Source organism: Strongylocentrotus purpuratus, unplaced genomic scaffold, assembly GCF_000002235.5.
Source record: "Strongylocentrotus purpuratus isolate Spur 01 unplaced genomic scaffold, Spur_5.0 spur5_scaffold_1, whole genome shotgun sequence".
Classification (NCBI taxonomy): domain Eukaryota; kingdom Metazoa; phylum Echinodermata; class Echinoidea; order Camarodonta; family Strongylocentrotidae; genus Strongylocentrotus; species Strongylocentrotus purpuratus.
Genome location: NW_022145594.1, coordinates 48,773,742 through 48,794,180, shown reverse-complemented (window position 1 = coordinate 48,794,180; position 20,439 = coordinate 48,773,742). Strand labels below are relative to the sequence as shown.

The 20,439-nt window shown below is 38.7% G+C and overlaps 1 protein-coding gene across 1 annotated transcript; it reads right to left on the bottom strand.

Moving 5' to 3' along the window:
• Nucleotides 1-266: 266 nt before the first annotated feature.
• On the bottom strand, nucleotides 267-19,708 carry LOC115921188 (locomotion-related protein Hikaru genki-like). Its single transcript, XM_030978413.1, has 11 exons — nucleotides 19,508-19,708; nucleotides 17,713-18,033; nucleotides 16,800-16,847; nucleotides 12,335-12,550; nucleotides 10,701-10,882; nucleotides 10,217-10,334; nucleotides 8,401-8,592; nucleotides 7,905-8,093; nucleotides 6,968-7,158; nucleotides 6,473-6,661; nucleotides 267-929 (listed from the first exon to the last, which is right to left on the bottom strand). Exons 1-10 carry the CDS (start codon nucleotides 19,587-19,589, stop codon nucleotides 6,659-6,661), a joined length of 1,542 nt encoding a protein of 513 aa, XP_030834273.1. The 5' UTR covers nucleotides 19,590-19,708; the 3' UTR covers nucleotides 267-929; nucleotides 6,473-6,658.
• Nucleotides 19,709-20,439: the final 731 nt, after the last annotated feature.

The following is a 20,439-nucleotide window of genomic DNA, read 5'->3' as shown; positions in this document are numbered from 1 at the left end:
AGGGAATAGGCCATTTTCGTAATGTAATCAAATTTAATACATAAGTCTTTGTGAAGTTCCTCAATACAAATTATTTCATTCACCTGTCTAGGATTCTCAATAGTCGGAATGCAAACTGCATGTATTAATTGTGGCAACAACTAATGTATGCAGATTGGATTCTGTCTATTTATATACTATTATTATTATCAGGTGAATGAAATAGTTTGTATCGAGGCACTTGATTCACTTGGGGTGTCATTGAGAACGCCCGTAGATTTGGCCAAAACCCGTTATGGATTTCAGTACCTCAGCGGTCACCCTGCTGTTACTTTAGTAGCTTCTCGATTTTGCACACGAACCGCGGATTCTCTGTCTGCAATGAGTTTGCGAAACTCCCTATTGCAGTGAGTTGGCGGAAATTCAAAATGTTAAAACTATATTACGCAATGTACCATTGGTCAATTAATTACTCAAATGAATGAACCAGCTATGTGGGAATGTATTTATCTTTTTTGGTATTTGCTGTTAATTTATATTCATTGATGATACTAGGCGTGCAAATTGACGATGTTCCTTTTATATCTCAAATGGGAAGTATACACATTATGTAAAAAACAGGTATTTCAAATAAGCGCAGACAGCACCAGCGTCTTCGCTATGTCCACAATCATGATTCTCATATCCCATGTGGGAGCATTCAGCGAGGTTGCGTTCTGTCCCAAGGCATTGGACATTATCAAGAATGATGCTTCCAGAACCTTCACCGTATCCAGCGTTCGTGCCTGCTCTCACTGCGATCTGAAAGCCAAGCATTCTGCATACAACTCTGACGTCGTTCAAGTCCCAAAAATCATCACAAACTGTTCCCCAAGAACCATCAAAAAACACCTCAACGCGACCTTCTAAGGCGGTTTGTCCACCAATTAGACGAATCTGCGGATCTGGATCTAAAAGAAAGAATAAATAAATAATGGAGCGGGAGTTGTAGGTATTTAGTCTTATTATACTAATCGTGGTTAACATTGTATTAAGCATCTCAATGTGATTTTGAGCCATTGCAGGAAAATCTTGCCTGCTAAATTGCGTAAACTTATTGATTCATTCGTTACCTCATTCATCAATGCTTTAAGATTTCTGAATTGTCTATACATTACATGAGTGAAGAAGATCGCCATCCTTGAGAGCTGAGCCGGCAATTCACCGAAAATTTGTGTTGTTTCCAAAATTTCGAGAGCACAAGTTCATATAAATAGGTTTCTACATGCCGGTTAGAGCTCACCAATAAGTACATTAAATAAAAAGAGATTAGGTAGAAATTTATCCAGTGTTAGAGCACCGGAACGCCTTAAAGGTGAAATTCAAAGAAAATCACCAATATGTCAACTAGTGTATCACTAGAAACTGGTAAGCTAACATATGGCCATCGTACAAGTTTTAGGTCAACTACATATCGGGTGATTTATAACAATACAAATACAACCACCACCATAGCAGCTGGGATATACGAGAGATTCGCCGGAAAAATAACGATGTTTTAATAACGTCACTATATGGATCAATACTGCCCAAGCCATTATTTCTCAAATTATAATGAGTTTAGTACTGTAATGGCATGTCAGACCATTCAAAAGGGGATATAACCCGATTCTGATAACTAAAATCTTTTGCTTGTAAATACACACGATAGGGGTTAATTAACAATCAAAGAAACCAGACTTGCAAATTGAAAACCCCCCGGAATGATTAAGGACGGCATTTGTTCCCTCTTGAAAACGCCGAACATACCGCGGTGTGTGTAGCCTATCCGATATGCGTAGCCTATCCGATATGCGTCGGGCTTTATGGCAAATATACTGATCGCGTTATGGAGACTGACATCGGCGCGCGCGTCAGCCCGAGCGCCTATCATCACTGGTCAACTCATCATTATTCATATATGTGTATCGTATGTGTGACGAGCGTATTCTCATGCATGATTCATAAGAATAGCCTTATCTGGTGATCGATCACTTTGATTCAACCAATCAAACATCATCTCCAGGTTCCTCATCGCTCATTGGCCTATTTTGGTCCATGCCACATAAATATTCATTACAGAGCTTTACAGGGGTTCGTAGATTTTCTACGAACGAAACATGGTACATAAAAGAAAATAAAACTTTTCGCGTGCACCAGTGATGATAGGCGCTCGGGCTTACGCCCGCGCCGATATCACTCTCCATATACACGCGATTAGTATACTTGTAAAGCCCGACGCATATCGGATAGGCTACGGTGTGTGCAGCTGACTATACAATGGCGTCTTATTTTATTTACAAGCGACAGATTCCTTTATTTTTGTATCGCTGCATTTGTCATCAAAATAAAACTACGCGCGGGGTTTAGAGCCCGCCCCCCCCCCCAACTCAGTGTTATTTAGGGTACGCATATGCGTGTTCCAAACGACCCCCCCCCCCCTTTTCAGCAAAAGTCCGGTGTGTAAAGTCAATACGGGTCGAACTTTTTCTTTTGTTACGAAAGGACATTTTGGTAACATGCATGGGGTCCGTCCGTTCTCGGAGTGGGGGGGGGGGGGGCGGGGTTTAGAGTGAGGCAATATATTATACATTTAGCCTGACGGTAGTGAAGTAAGAGAAAGAACTCAAAAGAAGATGAAAACACAGGCACTGAAAATGTGTGAGAAGTGATTGGACATTATATTGTCTGCTTGTGCAAATCATGTCCATTCTGTGATCTTACACATCTCAGCAGCGTTCGGAGAGCTCTTTAGGTGCTATGCCGGGGCTGTATTTAAGCGTTTTGTAATTTATAATAATCATTACTTCGAATGTTTCCAAGCATTGAATTTTGATAACCTTGTCGAATCAAAGTCTTAACTTTGCAATAATAAAAATAAAGTTAGTTTTTAAAATCAATGAATATTTACTTTAACGAATTCATTGTGATTGTCTCCGTCAATGTCGTCTCAATAACATTCCGTAAATGTTTCTTTACTTTGATCTGATATGATGGTCACCGCCAAAAAATCTGGGACAGAATCAAGATATTGATTTTACACATGTTAATCTACATGCGCAGAAAATAATAACTCGCTTAAATCATGGAAAATCGATGTGCAGTTCTGGTTTTTAATCGGAAATTGATGTTCTGTGTACTGTATTTTATTTTGAAAAACATGTTGATATTAAAGTATGTTGATTTGAAGTATCTTCAAATGATATTTTTAGTCGCTTAGGATGGATGCCTATTCAGACACGTTTCCAGTTTGGACGTACAGTGATGATGTATAAATCAATGCGTGACATAGCACCAACATACTTAAAACAAGATTAACATCATGTTTGTTCACTACATAATCACAACACAAGACATGCTGTAAGAGATGCATTGTGTGTACCAAATTTAGGACGGACACTTATAAAAATAGTCCTCTAATTTCTGAAATTAGAGTATGGAACCAACTAAAAAGTCCTGTCAAAATGCCACCTACTTTGAACAGTTTTAAACACGCTCTAAAAGCCCTGTTATCTGTAGATGACGTGTTAGTGAACTTTGGGGGGTTTCGTGCGAAGGTCACCATTTTTGGGGGAGTTTGAGAGGAAGAGGGAGTTTGAGGTATTTGATGGTGTATTGTTTCCATTCTGTCATTATTCGTAATATTGTTCGAACCGTTAGAGCTTGTTTTTGTTTTATCTATAAAAATTTAATTTTGTTTTCTATGAATTTGTTGAATGGAAGCATAATAAAGGCAGTATTCAAACCAAACAATATAGTCACTCCCCGGCCCGTCTTGAAATTATAAAAACTAGTATGATTTACGTAAAGGCCCGGTCACACAGGGAGGACGCATGGGGAACGCACGGCCAGCGCATTGGAAATTTTCAATTTGGGCCAGTGCGTTGTCGTTCGCTAGGCGTGCGTCATCATTCGTTACTCGTTCGTCGAGCGCGCTGGACCAACGCTGGACCAGCGCTATGCATGCGTCGTCATTCGCTGTGTGCGTCGGGATTTTTTGAGCATGCTCAAAAACGTGCGCCGAGCTCGACGCATGAATATACACGCCAAAGGCACGCCAGACATGCGCCGGAGCGCGCTAGACCAGCGCCAGACATGCGTGGAGCGCGCTAGACCAGCGCCAGACAAACGCGGAGCACACGCCCTGTATACGCACAGCGCGCTAGCTACACGCCGTGCATTTTGTGTCAGCTCGCTAGCTTTTCCAAAATTATGACAAAAGTTAGGCACACGTTCTTTTCCGATTTCCAATGCGCTGGCCGTGCGTCGTAGAACGCGGTGCATGCGTGGACCATTCGTCCAGCGCGCTAGCAACACGCTGTGCATTCGTGGAAGTTGTTTTCATGTGCGCTCTGTGTGCGCCCTGTGTGCGCCCTGTATACGCCATGTATGCGTCCAGCGCGCTATGCATTTGGTGTCAGCTAGCTGTATAGCTTTGACAAAAGTTGGGCGCACGACAACGCACTGGCCAAAATTGCAAATTTTCCATGCGCCGGCCGTGCGTCCCCCATGCGTCCCCTCTGTGTGACCGGGCCTTTAAGGGTTGCCTTTTTCGGACGATGAATACCATGAATCCCAGTCTATTCATGTGACAAGCAAAATTATTAATAGTATCATTAATAAATAAATAAATAAATAACCTTTCATAACCTTAAATTCATTATGTCCATCACTAATATATATATATATATGCCCGTGTGTATAATTAAAAAACAGCCAGGTCTATCAGGAAAACTACTAATTGCGACTTCAAATATCTATCCAATTTTGGACATGACGAAGAGAAGGATACTGTCTAACAAATGTGATAGGGTATGTGTAGGGAAATGGAGACCACCAAGCTTGAACCCATCATTGTCTTTCTGTGTTGGCTCCAATATTGCTATATCGCCATTTGTGGCCTTTTACAACTCTACCTGCATATATCCAATTCATTTCGAAGACTACAATGCGTTCTTTCTGCGAGAAAATTGGCAAAATTGACCAAGATAAGCAATTTTGATCGTATAATTTTGCTGATATAAAAACACAATTTTCACTGAATGTTATGGTGTATGCAGACATTTAGGAATGGCTTTTAACAAGTAGTTTTAAAAGGTCGTTTATGAAGTGTGCCAACCATCACAGAAAACTTATGGCCATTGTGTGTTGTGAATGGGTGTTGCAACGGACATTATGAATAGTGTTTGATCAAAAATATGTGTAGGCAATGGGGGACACCAGGTCCAAGATGGGGATCGTTTGTTGTGAATGTCGAGTATGCCGAGGACAGTCAGTGATCTGATGCTGGTTGGTTAATTAAAGTTAATTTATTCCACATTTTACAAACAAAACAGTTTAAATTATTTCTTTGTTTTTGTATACAGGCGTATAAGAGTAGATTTCACATTTTTTGTTTAATTTTTTGTTTAATAAAAGATTTCAAATCAAGTATTATGTACGGAAAATAAGTATGACATTTCGAAATATATAAATAAGACAGGCAAGGTAAAAAAAACAATGTAAACTGTGGGGAGCTAAAATAAAAAGCATAGCTTGTATGTGAATAGGCTCCCGAACTGAGTAGCACAATATAGTAGGTTTGAATTTAAAAGGTATTATAGGAGGCGAAAACGGAATAGTATAGGATGAGATTCTAAAGACGTACAAGGAGAGTAAATTTGAGAAAAAAAGAAAAATAGAATAAAGGGTAAAGGAAATAATATAATAATGATAAGTAGAAGAAGGGGAAAGAAAGAAGAAGAAGAGAAAGACGAAAAGGAAGTGGAAGAAGAAGAGGCAGAAGAAGAAGAAGAGAAAACCAATAGATGAAATCAATGGCATTATAAAATAACATGAACACAAATATTTTTGGCCACATTGTTTTAAAATCGTTTCGGAATTACATTAGGTTCATTAGCTGCATGCATCTCTTTCAAAAAGTGTTTGAACTAACTATAACAGTCCCATTTTCATTCAAATTGTGTTTAAAATGTCTTGATTTGTAACTTGTTACCTACACATGTAGGTAATGAGAGACATTTGGTGTCCTGAAAATTTGACGTCATTAATCATTGTTATCATATTAATCATTTACATCATGACAACAATTTTGTTACCAAATAAAGAGAAGAGGTAATTGAAGAGAATACAAAACTTTTTGTATGTGTAACATTTTTCATTTTTATGTAAATTATGCAAATGTGCTTAATGGTATCCAATGCCCCGCACACCTACCCTAATCTACAACGATCTAGGAAGAAGGGGGGTTTTAAAATTTGAAAATCGCGCCGAAAATTTCGCAACGACTCGGCCAGCGGCTGAATAAGCGCGTGATGGGTGGGGGGGGGGGGGGCGGGGGAGGGGGGCGGGGGAGGGGGGGGGGGGGTAAGAGCACTTTTTTGTTTGTGTCCTGAAAATTTAGCCGATCGATACACACACACCAACAAATTTTAAGGGTTGGTTGGACGCCCAAAAGCCTGGTCATGTGACATACCTTCACAGGTGGGTAAGGGAGCCGACCACACCCCACTCTCCAAGCATCGCAGGTTGTTGGTATCACCTTGTAGAACGTAACCCTCTACACAGTTGAAGATCCTCTCATCTCCAATGTTCCTCCCGTCGCTGAAGTGGACACTCTCCGTGACTACATGGTCTGGTATGTTGAGTACCGGGCACTTGCTCACTATCAATAGAAGATATAAACGCTCGATTCGAATAGACCGGTTTACCATCTCTCACGTTAACAGTCATAAACTGCAAGTAAATGATCGAGTGCGCAGACATGGGAACTTTGTTTTCGCAATATCAAATTGACACCGTCGTATTTTCTTGTGAAAATGAGACAGTTCTTACTCGGATTTTGATGAGATTTTCGGCACACTTATTCTTTAGATTATAAGGATCGAGATCAAGCATTAGTGTAATACGACAGATAACTATCGTCACTTTCATATTGTTAGGTGCGCAGACGTAAGGCTCATCATCATACCTCTACATACGGGAGGATCATTCGACCATTGACCCTTTTCACATGTGATTTCCCAATATCCCACCAAGCTGTAGTCATCTTCGCATTCGAATGAAACTGTTGCACCATCTGGAAAGATATCTCGAGCCTGCTGTCTTGAACCATCCAGTAACCTCCCGTGCTCTGGAGCTGCAGGGCCTCACATTCAGCAGCTATATCACGGTGAAGGGAACAAACATCAATTTACTCCATATACGTTTCTTTTGGATTGTTTCAGTCTTTAAGTTAAAGGCTATGTAGATGAAATTTGTACCATGTGTATTATTACCATTCATGCGTTCAATTACTTTTAACAATATCAGATAACTATGATAACGGCATAGTCTTCTTTTTATACGAGGCTCAATTATTCGTCATAATTATGGCAATGACTCAAAAGCGTGAGGTGGAGTCTGCGCAGACTAAGATGCCCCAAACCGTGTTCCTACACATCTGTGACAAACAAAACTATTGATAATATCATTAATACAGATTTTATGTTCCAACCCTATACTAAAGCAAACATGGTACTGCCATGGAATAGCCATGGTGCAGAACTACCACGGTACTACCATGGTACAGACAGTACCACCATGGCTCTATTCATGTAGTGTACCGTAATAATTGTAATGGTACTACCATGTGTTATGTACCGTGGCCGTGTACCATTGTAATTGTGTTATAAAGGATAGCGTCCAATGTATTAAGGCCATCACTAATATATGTTTGCCAGTGTGTATAATTCCAGAACAGTCGGGTCTATCAGGAAAACCTACTAATTGCGACTTCAAATATCTCTCAAATTTTGGAAATAACGAGGAGAAGGAAACTGCCTATTAAACAGAGGTGATTATCTACAACGATCAAGGAAGGATTGGAGAATCTAGAAGAGGATACCCCAGAGAGTCATGTGACATACCTTCACAGGTGGGTAAGGGAGCCGACCACACCCCACTCTCCAAGCATCGCAGGTTGTTGGTATCACCTTGTAGAACGTAACCCTCTACACAGTTGAAGATCCTCTCATCTCCAATGTTCCTCCCGTCGCTGAAGTGGACACTCTCCGTGACTACATGGTCTGGTATGTTGAGTACCGGGCACTTGCTCACTATCAATAGAAGATATAAACGCTAGATTCGAATAGACCGGTTTACCATCTCCCACGTTAACAATCATAAATTGCAAGTAAATGATCGAGTGCGCAGACATGGGAACTTTGTTTTCGCAATGTCAAATTGACACCGCCGCATTTTCTTGTGAAAATGACACAGCTCTTACTCGGATTTTGATGCGATTTCCAGCACACTTACTCTTTAGGATAAAAAGGATCGAGATCAAGCATTAATGCAATACGACAGAAAACTATTGTCACTTGCATATTGTTAGGTGCGCAGACGTAAGGCTCACTATCATACCTGTACATACAGGAGGATCATCCGACCATTGACCCTTTTCACATGTGATTTCCATAGATCCCACCAAGCTGTAGTCATCTTCGCATTCGAATGAAACCGTTGTACCGGCTGGAAAGATATCTCGAGGCTCCTGTCTTGAGCCATCTAGTAACCTTCCGTGCTCTGGAGCCTCAGGGGCCTCACATTCAGCAGCTATATCACGGTGAAGAGAAGGACATAATTTTACTCAATATACGCCTCTTATGGTACGTTTTATATGCTCAACTTTTTGTTACGCTTTTAGTTCAAAACATGGTTGCGTCCTTTCTCATTTTTGTAGAATCACAGAAAAACGGCGATCGTAATCGCCGATCGTAAACTCACAAATAGGTGCGTTTTGGATCGGCGATTATGGGGAAGCATAAACGCACAATTATTTGTAAACGCGTTTAAAAGGGGTCAACGTGTCATCCAGCTGCAGACTCTGCACTGCACTTTTCTGGCTCCTCGAGGCTTGATTCTGGCTCTGAGCCAGAATCATGCCTGGAGGAGCCAGAGAGGTGAGCATAAACAGTGCACCGTGGAACTGCGATTATGATGAGCGTTTACGATGAGCGTTTCAAATCGCTCATTCTGCCTTCAAAATTGAGCATTAACGTACTCTTAAAGGGATTTGCGTATCTATGTCTCAGAGTCTATACAAAATCCTGGATTTAGCTCATGCTGCAATCATAATTATAAACCTTTACGTCAGTCAGGAATCCCATGACGTTTACAAACCGATTTGCCTGTCTGATTTTCAAGATATTTACGATTGGAAGTTCGGAATTTCAAAAAACGTTTTCCCAATGGTTTTTATAACACTACAGTCTATTGGGGAAAATGAGTATGGTAAAAGGTTTTTACTTTTTTGAGGCACTTCATGATCATTTTGAAGCGCATTTTTTAGGACTTCACTATTATACCATATCACAGACGCTGATAACACGCAGGGCCATGCATCTCAGATTTGAATCGTTAAACAATGCCTTTAAGGGTTGTTTCAACCTTTAACGTGTTGGGAGACTCAAATACATTGATGGCAAAATCGCACCAAAATAGTATAACGATGTGAAATAAGATGTCATTTAACTCACAATTCTGCAAGGATTTTCAAAGTAAATACATTTTAAGGCCAATATTTGATGACAGAATATAATATTTTAGTTTTCTGTCGTACGAAAAAAAAAACCAGATACTTGTATTCATTCACCATTATTCCTCTTCAAACACATTTATTTATAAGATCCTTGTAGATGTGTATGTTAAATGACATCCCCTTGCACATCATTATAAAATTTAGGTGGAAGTTTAATTGCCATCAAATTGTTGAGATTCCCAACATTTTAGAGGGGATGTAAGTTAAAGGCTGCAGTATAAAGGACATACAATTTAATTATATGTTATAATTCATAGTTTAAGATATTATTATCACAATTGCATTCATTCACTTTTAACAACAAAAGATATAACAATGATAACATTACACCGAGGACACAGTCTTCATTTTATTCGAGGCTGAATTATTCTTCATGTTTATGAAGTATCAGAGAATGAGACTATATGTGCAGACTAACGTGCCCAGCATACCCATGTACTCACTGGTCTGCCCCGTGTACATGCACATGTGCTTCACCTACATTTCTCTGCCTTTGTTTTCATTTTGTGAAAGTGTGTTTGTGTGTTGGTACCACATTACTGTAAAGTAGGTTTTAAAGTTCTGTGGTTGGTACGTGTGGATGTGGGTGTGTTTGTTTGTAACCATATCATTTAATTGTATGTATAATTATATACATACCTTTAAACAGCACATGTACGCTGTGAAATGATGACGACCCATTGCATGTATATATGCCAGAGAAATCAGTAGAGATAGGATTCAACCGTTTTGCATCAGTTAAAAACCAGGGCCAATTCTGAAAGATAATGGAGAGATATGACCAACTGACATTTTTCAAAGCATTCCCATATAATTATACTCGAGTCACATTAATTAAGCCCGAATCTGAGAATTGATATCGTACCATTTCTACACAATTGGGAAAATATATATTTGCCTCTTCTTTTTTTATTCCCTCTCTATTTAGATGTTGCGACATCTAATACAACGACAGCCCATGAGATCGAAAAGTAAGGTCTTGTATGCTGTCGAAATAGTGGTTTGTAGCCTTTGTATACTTTCCTGAATTCACTTATGGTGGTGTATCGTTGTCTGATCACCATGCCTGATATTAACAAAATGTTGCTAACCCTGAAAGCACTTTAAATTGAAATGAATTTACCCATAAGTCTCCGCCATTCACAAGAGGAGTTGTCAGTCGAGGAGGTCTTAACCATAGACTTGTGATGTAGCAGACTACATCAAGATAACTGGGATTTCCACGATGAACGTAAACCACGACTGTCCCATTACTAGCTACCTCATGCGATGCGCCGTAGAATAAGACTTGTGTTTTTACAGGTTCTACGAAGAAACAACATCGAATCATTGATTGGTAATTGATTAATTGATACATTCTTTTTTATTTGCAACATAAATAATTAAACCCCACAGCTATAAGGTAAAAAGTAATCAAAATGGCCCGTAGTTATTCAGGTGATTTCGGCCTTAGATCCAAAATCGCATAGAAAAGGACTTACTTCGATTGTTAGATTTGGGCCCGTGTCATAAAGAATTGCAAGTGATCTGGATCCATCACAAGTCCTCCGATCAATCGCAAGACTGCTGTCTCCTGTTTCTTATTAACATAGTTGCGATTAATATCAACTCTTTATAAGACGGGGCCCTGATATGTTAGGCAAAAGCTGAATCCCAGCATCGGGTTTAAAGTGTAGTCGAATCCCTCTCATATGCCTCGTTGACACTTGCCCGCATTTTGGTTTGCGCATAGACACATACTCTTGCGTGTCAATGCAGGAAGTGTTCGTGGTAGCGTGCCTGAGGATGCGGGCGGATGTGGGGGATTTGGGCCGTGCTTGAAATGCATGACAGAATTTTCAAAATGTTCAAAATGTTGGCACGACAATTTTGTTTGGCAACGTTCGTGAGCACTTCATGAACAATGCGCACCCTTTGCGCTACCTAATCGTGCCAGTGCGATGGCACGCATGTTCACGACTAGTTAACGAATACTTTGTTAAAAATTTGCGCATTGGCTGCGCATACTTCCTTCGCGTAATAACTCGTAACAATCCGTAAAGCCATCGTAACACGACCCGAATGAAATCGTAAACAACACGTCAGCACTCGTTATAATCTGTAAATAAATCGTAAACAAGCCGTAACAATTCGTTACAAAAAATACGGATTATTGCGAGCAGTTTACGGATGGTTACGTGTTGTTGCGAGCGGTTTACGAGCGCTTTACGATACTTACGGATTGCTACGAATTATTTACGGAAAAATCAATCCGTGGACAATCGCAAAAAGATTTTTGACATGTCAACACATTTTCCTCTCCTTTCACGGATCCTTAAGAGTGTCTGCGAGTTATTTACGGATGCTTGCAATTGACTACAAGTTGGTGATCCGTAAGGACTCGTAAGAAAAATCCGTGTATGTGAAAGGGGTATAACCCAGCCCTACATCTGCTAATGATGTCTGGCGCACAAAGGTTAGAGGAACCAGAAGCTGGAATATTGCATGATGGGGAAAGCCAAATAGGTGTGATCTTTTTTTATTTTGTTAAGAGGGCTTGAAGTATTTTACTGAAAGGTCAAAATAGAAGAAAAAAATGTTTAATAAAACAATAATTGTCAGGCTAGAAAAAAATCAGGAACGAACGTTGTCCAAAGAATAGTATGCTTTGCTGAAAGTTAGTATATAAACCAAAGAAACAAATAGGCGATTATTGTTCTACCCTTCTATCGATTCTAATTTGCTCAAAATCTTCGGTTGAAGCGCATTAATACTCACGACATTCTGGTTCTTCCCCGGTCCACTGTCCTCCTTGACAAGTTCGTCTTTGATCGCCAATCAATCTATACATTCCAGGGTCTCTACATCTAGCAACTAGTTTGGTGCCATCGGGTAAGGTGGGAAGGGTATAGTAGCTAGTTATTGGCCTCGTCTCATCACCATTCACAAACTGGAGAACCGGTCCTCTGTTCCTTGGGACTAAACAAGGTTTCTCTGGAGGAAAATGCCACAGAATAAACACAGTATTAATATAAGTCGAAGGGCCATGACAATTTTGCTCAAATTTCTTTTCTTCTTTCCCCCTTTTTGTTGTTGTAGTTTGAGGATTGCAACTCAATATGATTGCTTACGATATTTTACGAAAGATATTCTCGCAGTTCAGCTAAGGATATGAAGAGTTTCATTCCAAAAGGAGCTAAATCCACTTTGGGTAATTCTGAGTAAATCGCCTTTTTTTATTTCTCCACTTTCCCTTCATCCATGTACCTTCATGCTGTTATATATGGTGTCAACCTGGACCAATAATATATGATTAAAACAAATCTAGAAGTTGTTTCTGATTTTTTATTAATTTTTAGATTTTTATTTTTCGTGGATTTAGCTCCTTTTGAAATGAAACATGATATTGTACCTAAAATTTGTGAAATTTTAGAATATTTTCTCAATAAAGTCACTGAAATTTATTTAAATTTAGTTGCAAACCTTTCCTTTTAAATAATAACAGTGAAATCACATCTAAAAATACCTTTTGAAAAGAAAGTAAACAACTTATCACATTTTCATTCCAAAAGGAGCTAAATCCATGCTTCATTCCAAAAGGAGCTAAATCCATAAATTTTAATAATTTAGTAAAAAATCAGAAATAACTGGTAGATTTTTTTCTTATCATATATTATTGGTCCAGGGCGACACCTTTAACATAAATAACAACATGAAGGTACATGGCTGAAGGGAAAGTGGAGAAACAAAAAAGTTGATTTACCCAAAGTGGATTTAGCTCCTTTTGGAATGAAACCAATTTGGATTTAGCTCCTTTTGGAATGAAATATGATATTGTAACTAAAAAAATTCATACTTCCTGGTGAAATTTTAGAATGCGATATAGTGCATTTTGTTCCTATGTAGGAAACCATTATTTTAAGACAAAAAACTAAGTTTTGATAAAATATGGATTTAGCTCCTTTTGGAATCAAGCTCTTCACATATTTATCTTTGTTTTTGGTCACTTTTTTTATTTTAAAAAATTGAGGGGGGACGGTTTCCTCCAAAATACACTCATACAAAAATCATATGAAAAACTTTCGTTCATCTGCTCGGCACGCACTGCACCGTGAGCTACAACACGTGACATTCCTTACCATTTCATGCATTACCTACGCTACAAACTAAGAAAAAAGGGTGCAAAATAAGAGTTTGCACCCTTTACATAAAAATGAATCCTTTTGAAGGAAAAGGGGTTCAAAAAGGGTGCAATATAAGATTTTGCACCCTTCCCACAAAAATGAACCCAATCGACCAAAAAGGGTGCAAAATAGAAGTTTGCATATTGCATGCATATACATGATTACTTTACACGTGTTCACATACATATACATTTATCACGATTTGTTAAGGAAATTAGGACAATGCACATCAATTTTGTGATTTGTTTATTTTCCTTCGACAATCATTAAACAAATAGATTATTTTGTCTGATCACGTTACAATTACATTCACGTTTTAGCAATAGATATATTGATTCTATGATTACTTACCAAGAAACAACATGCATGTTTAATATGTATTTATGTACGAGCAAATTTTACGAGTATTCCTCGAGTATGGGAGAAAAATTGCACATTTTAAAGGGTGCAGGACTGAAACCCTAAAGGTGCTGCTATTGCATCGGTTTGCACCCCTAAACGTGCAGGATTGAACCATAAAGGGTAATAACATGTCCCCTAAAAGGTTCAATCTGGCACCCTTGTAAAGGGTGCAGGATTGCACCTTTGAAAATGGTGCAGGATTTAACCCCTAAAGATGCTGCCAGTGTTGCATCGGTTTGCTCCCCTAAAGGTGCATACTTGCACCATTTTTTCTTAGTGTGTAAATCACAGCAACAGCCTAATTGAACCCACTTTAAATACCTTCTTGGCCGGTATTTTAAAATTCAACGTTTTCTCTTTAAGATGATATACATTTGGAATAATTTCATTCATGGGGAAAAGGTTGCACTTTTTTGCTATAAAATGTTCCAAAAAAACCTTTCACGACACTTTCTCTATGAAGGTAAACCGATTTTCGCCCAAAATTTGTCAACGCTCCATACTTATCATGGCTGGAGAAGTGATTCGGTGAGCGAATTGCACCATCTCGCATATCAAATTAAAGCAGGTTCAACGATTCCAGTAATGTATCATTCCTTTTGATTGGATAAGAGGTAAAGGTTGCACTTTTGCATCGAATGATTTGCTGTCTCTCATTTTAAGCTCCTTGTTGCGTAAGAGCGTGAAATATGCCACACTACACGATTTCCACAGACGTAGACATTAGCGTGCGAAGTTTTGCGTTGCATGTGATTTGAAACAGCACGTCTTCTCTCGGAATGTTCTTTGAACCTGTCCATTTTGTGTAGTTATTTCTATCAATCTGTGAGTTTCAACCTAAAATGTGGAAAGATGAAGACATGTAGACTGTAGTATTGATAATCTAATGGTGATAGTACCTCATGGATTTTTGGTGTGAAATTTGCCAGTGACCAAGACGAAACACAAAGGATTTTGTAAAATTGTTAGTCGTAAACCTCAGACTCTCAAAGAGGAATATTCCATTTGATTGTGGGGTTAGATATATAATTAGTGAACTCCTCGATATTGAATTATCGATATAAATTCAATCTTCAAGAGTTTAAAGTTTTGTTATTGTTTTTTGTATCGTCTTAGATTTTCATTAAAAGACATAAATATGTAAATGAAATCGTCCTTGTTTTATGTTAATGTTATGAACAAAACCCATTCTCCCTATTTTGTCATTAAAGCTTATCTGCCATAGTTTACAGGACGGATTAGAGAGCCTGCAAGGTCACTGGACAGGTGGTTATCTCATCAACTCAGCTCTCAGTTAACATAAGAAAAAGAGGATCATGGGGGACCAATGGTCACCGATTAGGCATTGTTTGTTGTAAGAGGGCGCAAGTAGCTACAAGTAGTGCAGTGGGCCTGTAATGCACGCACCCACTGACCAGTTGACTCTCTGTGCTACGCGCCAGTGCACACTGCGGTACTTGGTGCGAAGCTCTGTGCAGAGTTAATCGGCTCGGTGAGCAATCCATTTTCTGAACGAATTCGCCCAAAACTTTTTCATTTGTTGGGGGGGGGGGGGGTTCGAAGCTCAGGGGTTTTCGGCAATACATTACGGTCAGATGAGCATATTTTGATACCTTATTTGTGACACTGGCAGGACACAAATTGGTGTTGGGTCTAGGAGGCGGAGCCCCCAGAAGCTCAAGGGTTTTATATATTAAATTATCGTCAGATGAGCATATTATTTATACCGGAAGCTCAGGGGTTTTGGGCAATAAATTAAGGTCAGATGAGCATCCAGGGGCCCGCCTTAGGACAATGGTTGGGTTCAGAGGGCAGAGGGCTCAGGGATTTAAGCATTAAATTACCGTCAGATTAGCATCCAACCATCCGCCTTAGGGCCCTAGGTTTGGGTCTAGGGGGGGGGGGCAGAGCCACCGGAAGTCAAGGGGTTAAAGGCATTTAATTACGGTCAGATGAGCAATCTTTATTTTTTAAATTTGTTTGGGCCCCGGAAACTCGAAAATAAACGTAGTCAGATATTTTGTTCAGTGGTTTAGGGGGTGGAATGAACACTTTTTTTCCCCTTTATTTAGCACACACACAGCAAAAATATTCCCCCTTTTTTCCCCTTCTTTTTTCCCCTTCTTTTTTTTTTGCCAGGGGGTAGGGGCACGCCCCCCCCCCCACCTGGATCCGCCACTGCCCCAGTCCTATCTCTTATCATCTTTGTGCCCCGTTCCGTCAACTAGTATTAACATTATAGATCTAATTTCCCAGGCTGATGTTGCCAGGATAGCATTGGGTATACATTTATCACGACACATTGTAAAAGATGTCCGCAGGGGAGTGACGGCTAATAATATGACGATAATAATAATAATACAAATAATAATACATTGTTTCTTTTTATAGCGCTATATCCAATTAACAACTGATCAAAGCGCTTTACAAAACAAATACATCAATGAATTAAAACTCAACAAAAAAATATGATAGAAAATGTAATGCAGTTAATTACAATGTAAATAGGTGTGTTTTGAGATGTTTCTTACATATATATACAGTGATTCATAATGATGTAAAAGACAAAGACTGTGAAATAAATATTGGCATTTATACCAAATAGGTTGATTATAGTTTACTTAAAAGAAATGTAATCAAAAAGGGGAAGTTCTCACCAATTCTTGTTTTAGGGATCCAAATGTGAGGTTGGAAAGCTGGCGAATCTATAGTCCAAAAAAAAAGAAAAACGAAGCCGGAATGTTAAACAACAGTCGTAGATTATTTTAACATATTTGTAGCTTACAACCAATTAATTATTAAAAAACAGTCGTAGAGTTTTACTAAGTGTATCGATTCGTGTTGTGGCATAAGTTTTAAAAACTAAAATAAGCCCGGTTTCATTATATGAATAGAAAAGATTCGACCGGGGGCATAATTTCATTGTAAACCCCTTTGGACGTAAGGCACTGTCTCGTGGCATGTGTAGAAGTAGAGGAGGTATGCTAACAATAGAACTACCGTTAAACCTAACAGCGTCTAGTCAAGGCATTTTGAGACTGATACTTTTACAGTAGTAAACAATCCTATTGTAAACTGTCAAACAATATCAGTTGCCAGCTCGCATGGGCAAGAGTCCCATCAGTAGCATGTTTACATTTTACATATAGCGAAAGTGAATGGTCGTTTTACGTATTGTACCGATCACGAACTACTGGGAGGTTGGTAAGTTGTGAACAAAACTTAATACAAAAATGCGTTTTCTAGGTATCTACTTCTTTATCTACATACTTTATTGTTGTTGGCCTTGATCGAATATCATATCAATTTAATATCGAATGTTATTAAAGTAAGGGTAATTTCTGAGAATTTGGTATAGTCTCGCACAACAATAAAACAAACTACGACCTAAAACACAACCTAATCATGTTTTAAACTACTTTGGATTTTTGCAATACATGTCCTGCTTAGACATATCCAGTAAACAATGGTCAGTGAGCTATATGTCGATGTTTTAGAGATTAAGCCAACGCAATAGTTGGTTAATAACGATAGGTGGAATTAAAAGAATGAAACAAACGGTCATTGTACCTCCACAGGTCACCCCAGCATCTTCGCTGTGATCACAATTATGGACTCCAAATTCACTCTCGATGCAGTCTTCGAGGCTGCTTTCTGATCCAGTACATTCAACTTCATCAAGATGAATCTTTCCAGAACCCGCACCATATGCAGCCAAGCCTGGTGCACTAGACGCGTCGAAGAACCCAAGCATTCTGCATACGACATTGGCGTCGTTCAAGTCCCATCCATCATCACATACTGTTCCCCAGGTACCGTTGTACCATACCTCGACTCGACCTGAAGCATTGTTCGATCCATTAACCAAGCGAACGTCCAGAAAATCTGCTCCTATATGTGAGTAAAATACAGCATTATTATGCTAAATCATACTACTATACTCTGTGAAAAACACAGCGAACTATCGACGATATTACGAATAGCAATGTTTTAATTGATGACACTTTAAAAAGAAGAACAATCTTTTGACCGTCAATTCAATCGAAATAGTTCTTCATGAAAAGGTATATTTACAGAAAAGCGACCTTCATATATCAATAAAACTCATTAAATACAGAATGACAAACTATAATAAGGGGTCGAAAAAATGATCAAATAAACGTATCGTACATTGACCCATAATCTTGCATAAAATAATCATACAAACTAAATAAATAAACATGAGACAAAAGATGTAACACTAATGGTAACTTTTGAGAAATCAATGCCTTTGGCGGTGGACCTCGTGAGATCAAAGTGAAGAAACATGTACGGAATGTTATTGAGAAGACATTGACGGAGACAATTAATCCATGATTATACATGCTAAAAAATAGTCCCGTCTAGTATCGATGGATTGCCATTTTAATGAATTCATTATATTCAAGCTAATAACATTATAATCAAAGTTCCCTACGACAATAGGTGCAGCTCTTTTCTGTAGTATTAAAAGAATATTTCTGTTTTGTAAAGAACAGTTTCCGCTTACGAAACAAAAATAATCTAAGATTGGCAGTATGGTACATTTGTATATTTTATTCAAAATGGAAGTGCTTAGATATTTACTGAGCTTTCTCGAAGTAAAAATCTTAAAACATGTTTTAGCATGTAAAGGGCAATACAACATTTTTTTTTGTCTGGGCCTTACTCATATCCAAATAATTGTATCACAGTTTATAGAATCATCTGAAATTTCAAGAAGGAAAATTCTCTACTTATAAAATATCAAAACAAGAACGAAAGATTGATGAGTAAATCATTGTTATTAAAGCTCTTTACTCTGAGGAGGTAAGTTGGCTCAGTCGGTGTAGCCTGCCTGTCGAACCAAAGATCGTGGGTACCCGGGAGGATGCGACCGTCATTGTTGGTCAAACAGTTTTTGTGCGTCAAGTAACGTTTGGTTGGAACGCTCCACATGGAGTGGAGATTGTGCACACAGTATGTGCGGGCAAGCACTGAATCCAATGACCGGGGTAATTATTTGTAAAGCGCTTAGAGACATTTGTATTAAGTGCTATATAAAAGCTAATTATTATTATTATTCGACCCAGGGCCCCAGGCAGATGGCTGAAGCCTGCATTGTGTGCTAACATGCCATCATTTAGGACGTTAAATAGAGGCGCTGTGTAGAGGAGAGTCACCAGCTTTACACGTTAAGAACCCATTGCACTATTCATAATAGTAGGGGGAAACCCCGGTGTAGTGGTCCACCTGCACACTCCCAACCAGTCATGTCAAGAGATGAGACCCGATAGTTAACAGTGAATTGCTCTTTGCCTCCCAGGCACAGGTGACGCCATACACTCAATAATAATGGAATACTCACCAACTGTTACACCATGGACTACGGGTGAACGTATCACCATCAGTAGGGCAAGAATCGGTAGCAACAACGGGAGACGGTTCATTTTAGAATTCTGCTAAGGGCCCTGAAATGAAAGTGTTCTTTAGTAAATGAACATAATAATCAAATACCCCCTCGTCCTGTTAAATCCAAGATAGTCAGCAGGACGTTGGAATAGATGTAATAACATATTGAACGGTTCTAGCAAGTATTTCCTTAAATACCTGAAATACAACCAACTGATCATTGTCTTTCTCATTCATCTTCTTTCTTCTACTTATTTTATTAGTTGAAAGTCATTTGGAATAATTTATTATGTCCAAAAAGTTATTAAACAAATATACAGAAAGTCAGTGATAATACATTATACTCCAAGTCAAATTGCACATTCATCCTGACAGGTTTACAGTATTCATCTACATTGGACAGGCTTGTAAATGATTAAGTGGAAAACTAAAAAACACAAAATCAAATAGGCCTAAGTACTCAAAACTTTTGGAAGCAAAATCCAGCATTGGATATGAAAAAGTATAATGAAAGTACTTACCTTTGTTAAAATTTCGTGTTCTTCAACGATTCAATGAAATATATTGGTAGGTACTGCTCTTTACATGACTCCTATAGGCAATGAACTAATTGTATTTTATCATAGTATTATAACATCTCTATTACATGATACCGGAGTGTACCGTTCATGATTGCTTTGTTGCTTCCTCCATGGATGTATTAGCAGGCGTTGAGCCAATAAAATCACATTATAAAAGTATTTACATTTTTAAAGGAAGTACATGGACTTTTTCATGTTAATAATTTTGCTTTTGACGTGTCTGAAAAAATTGATTCATTAAATAAAAAAATATTGATTCATTAATTACCACACTGATTTCCTACACATGATATTAAGAGCTATCCAG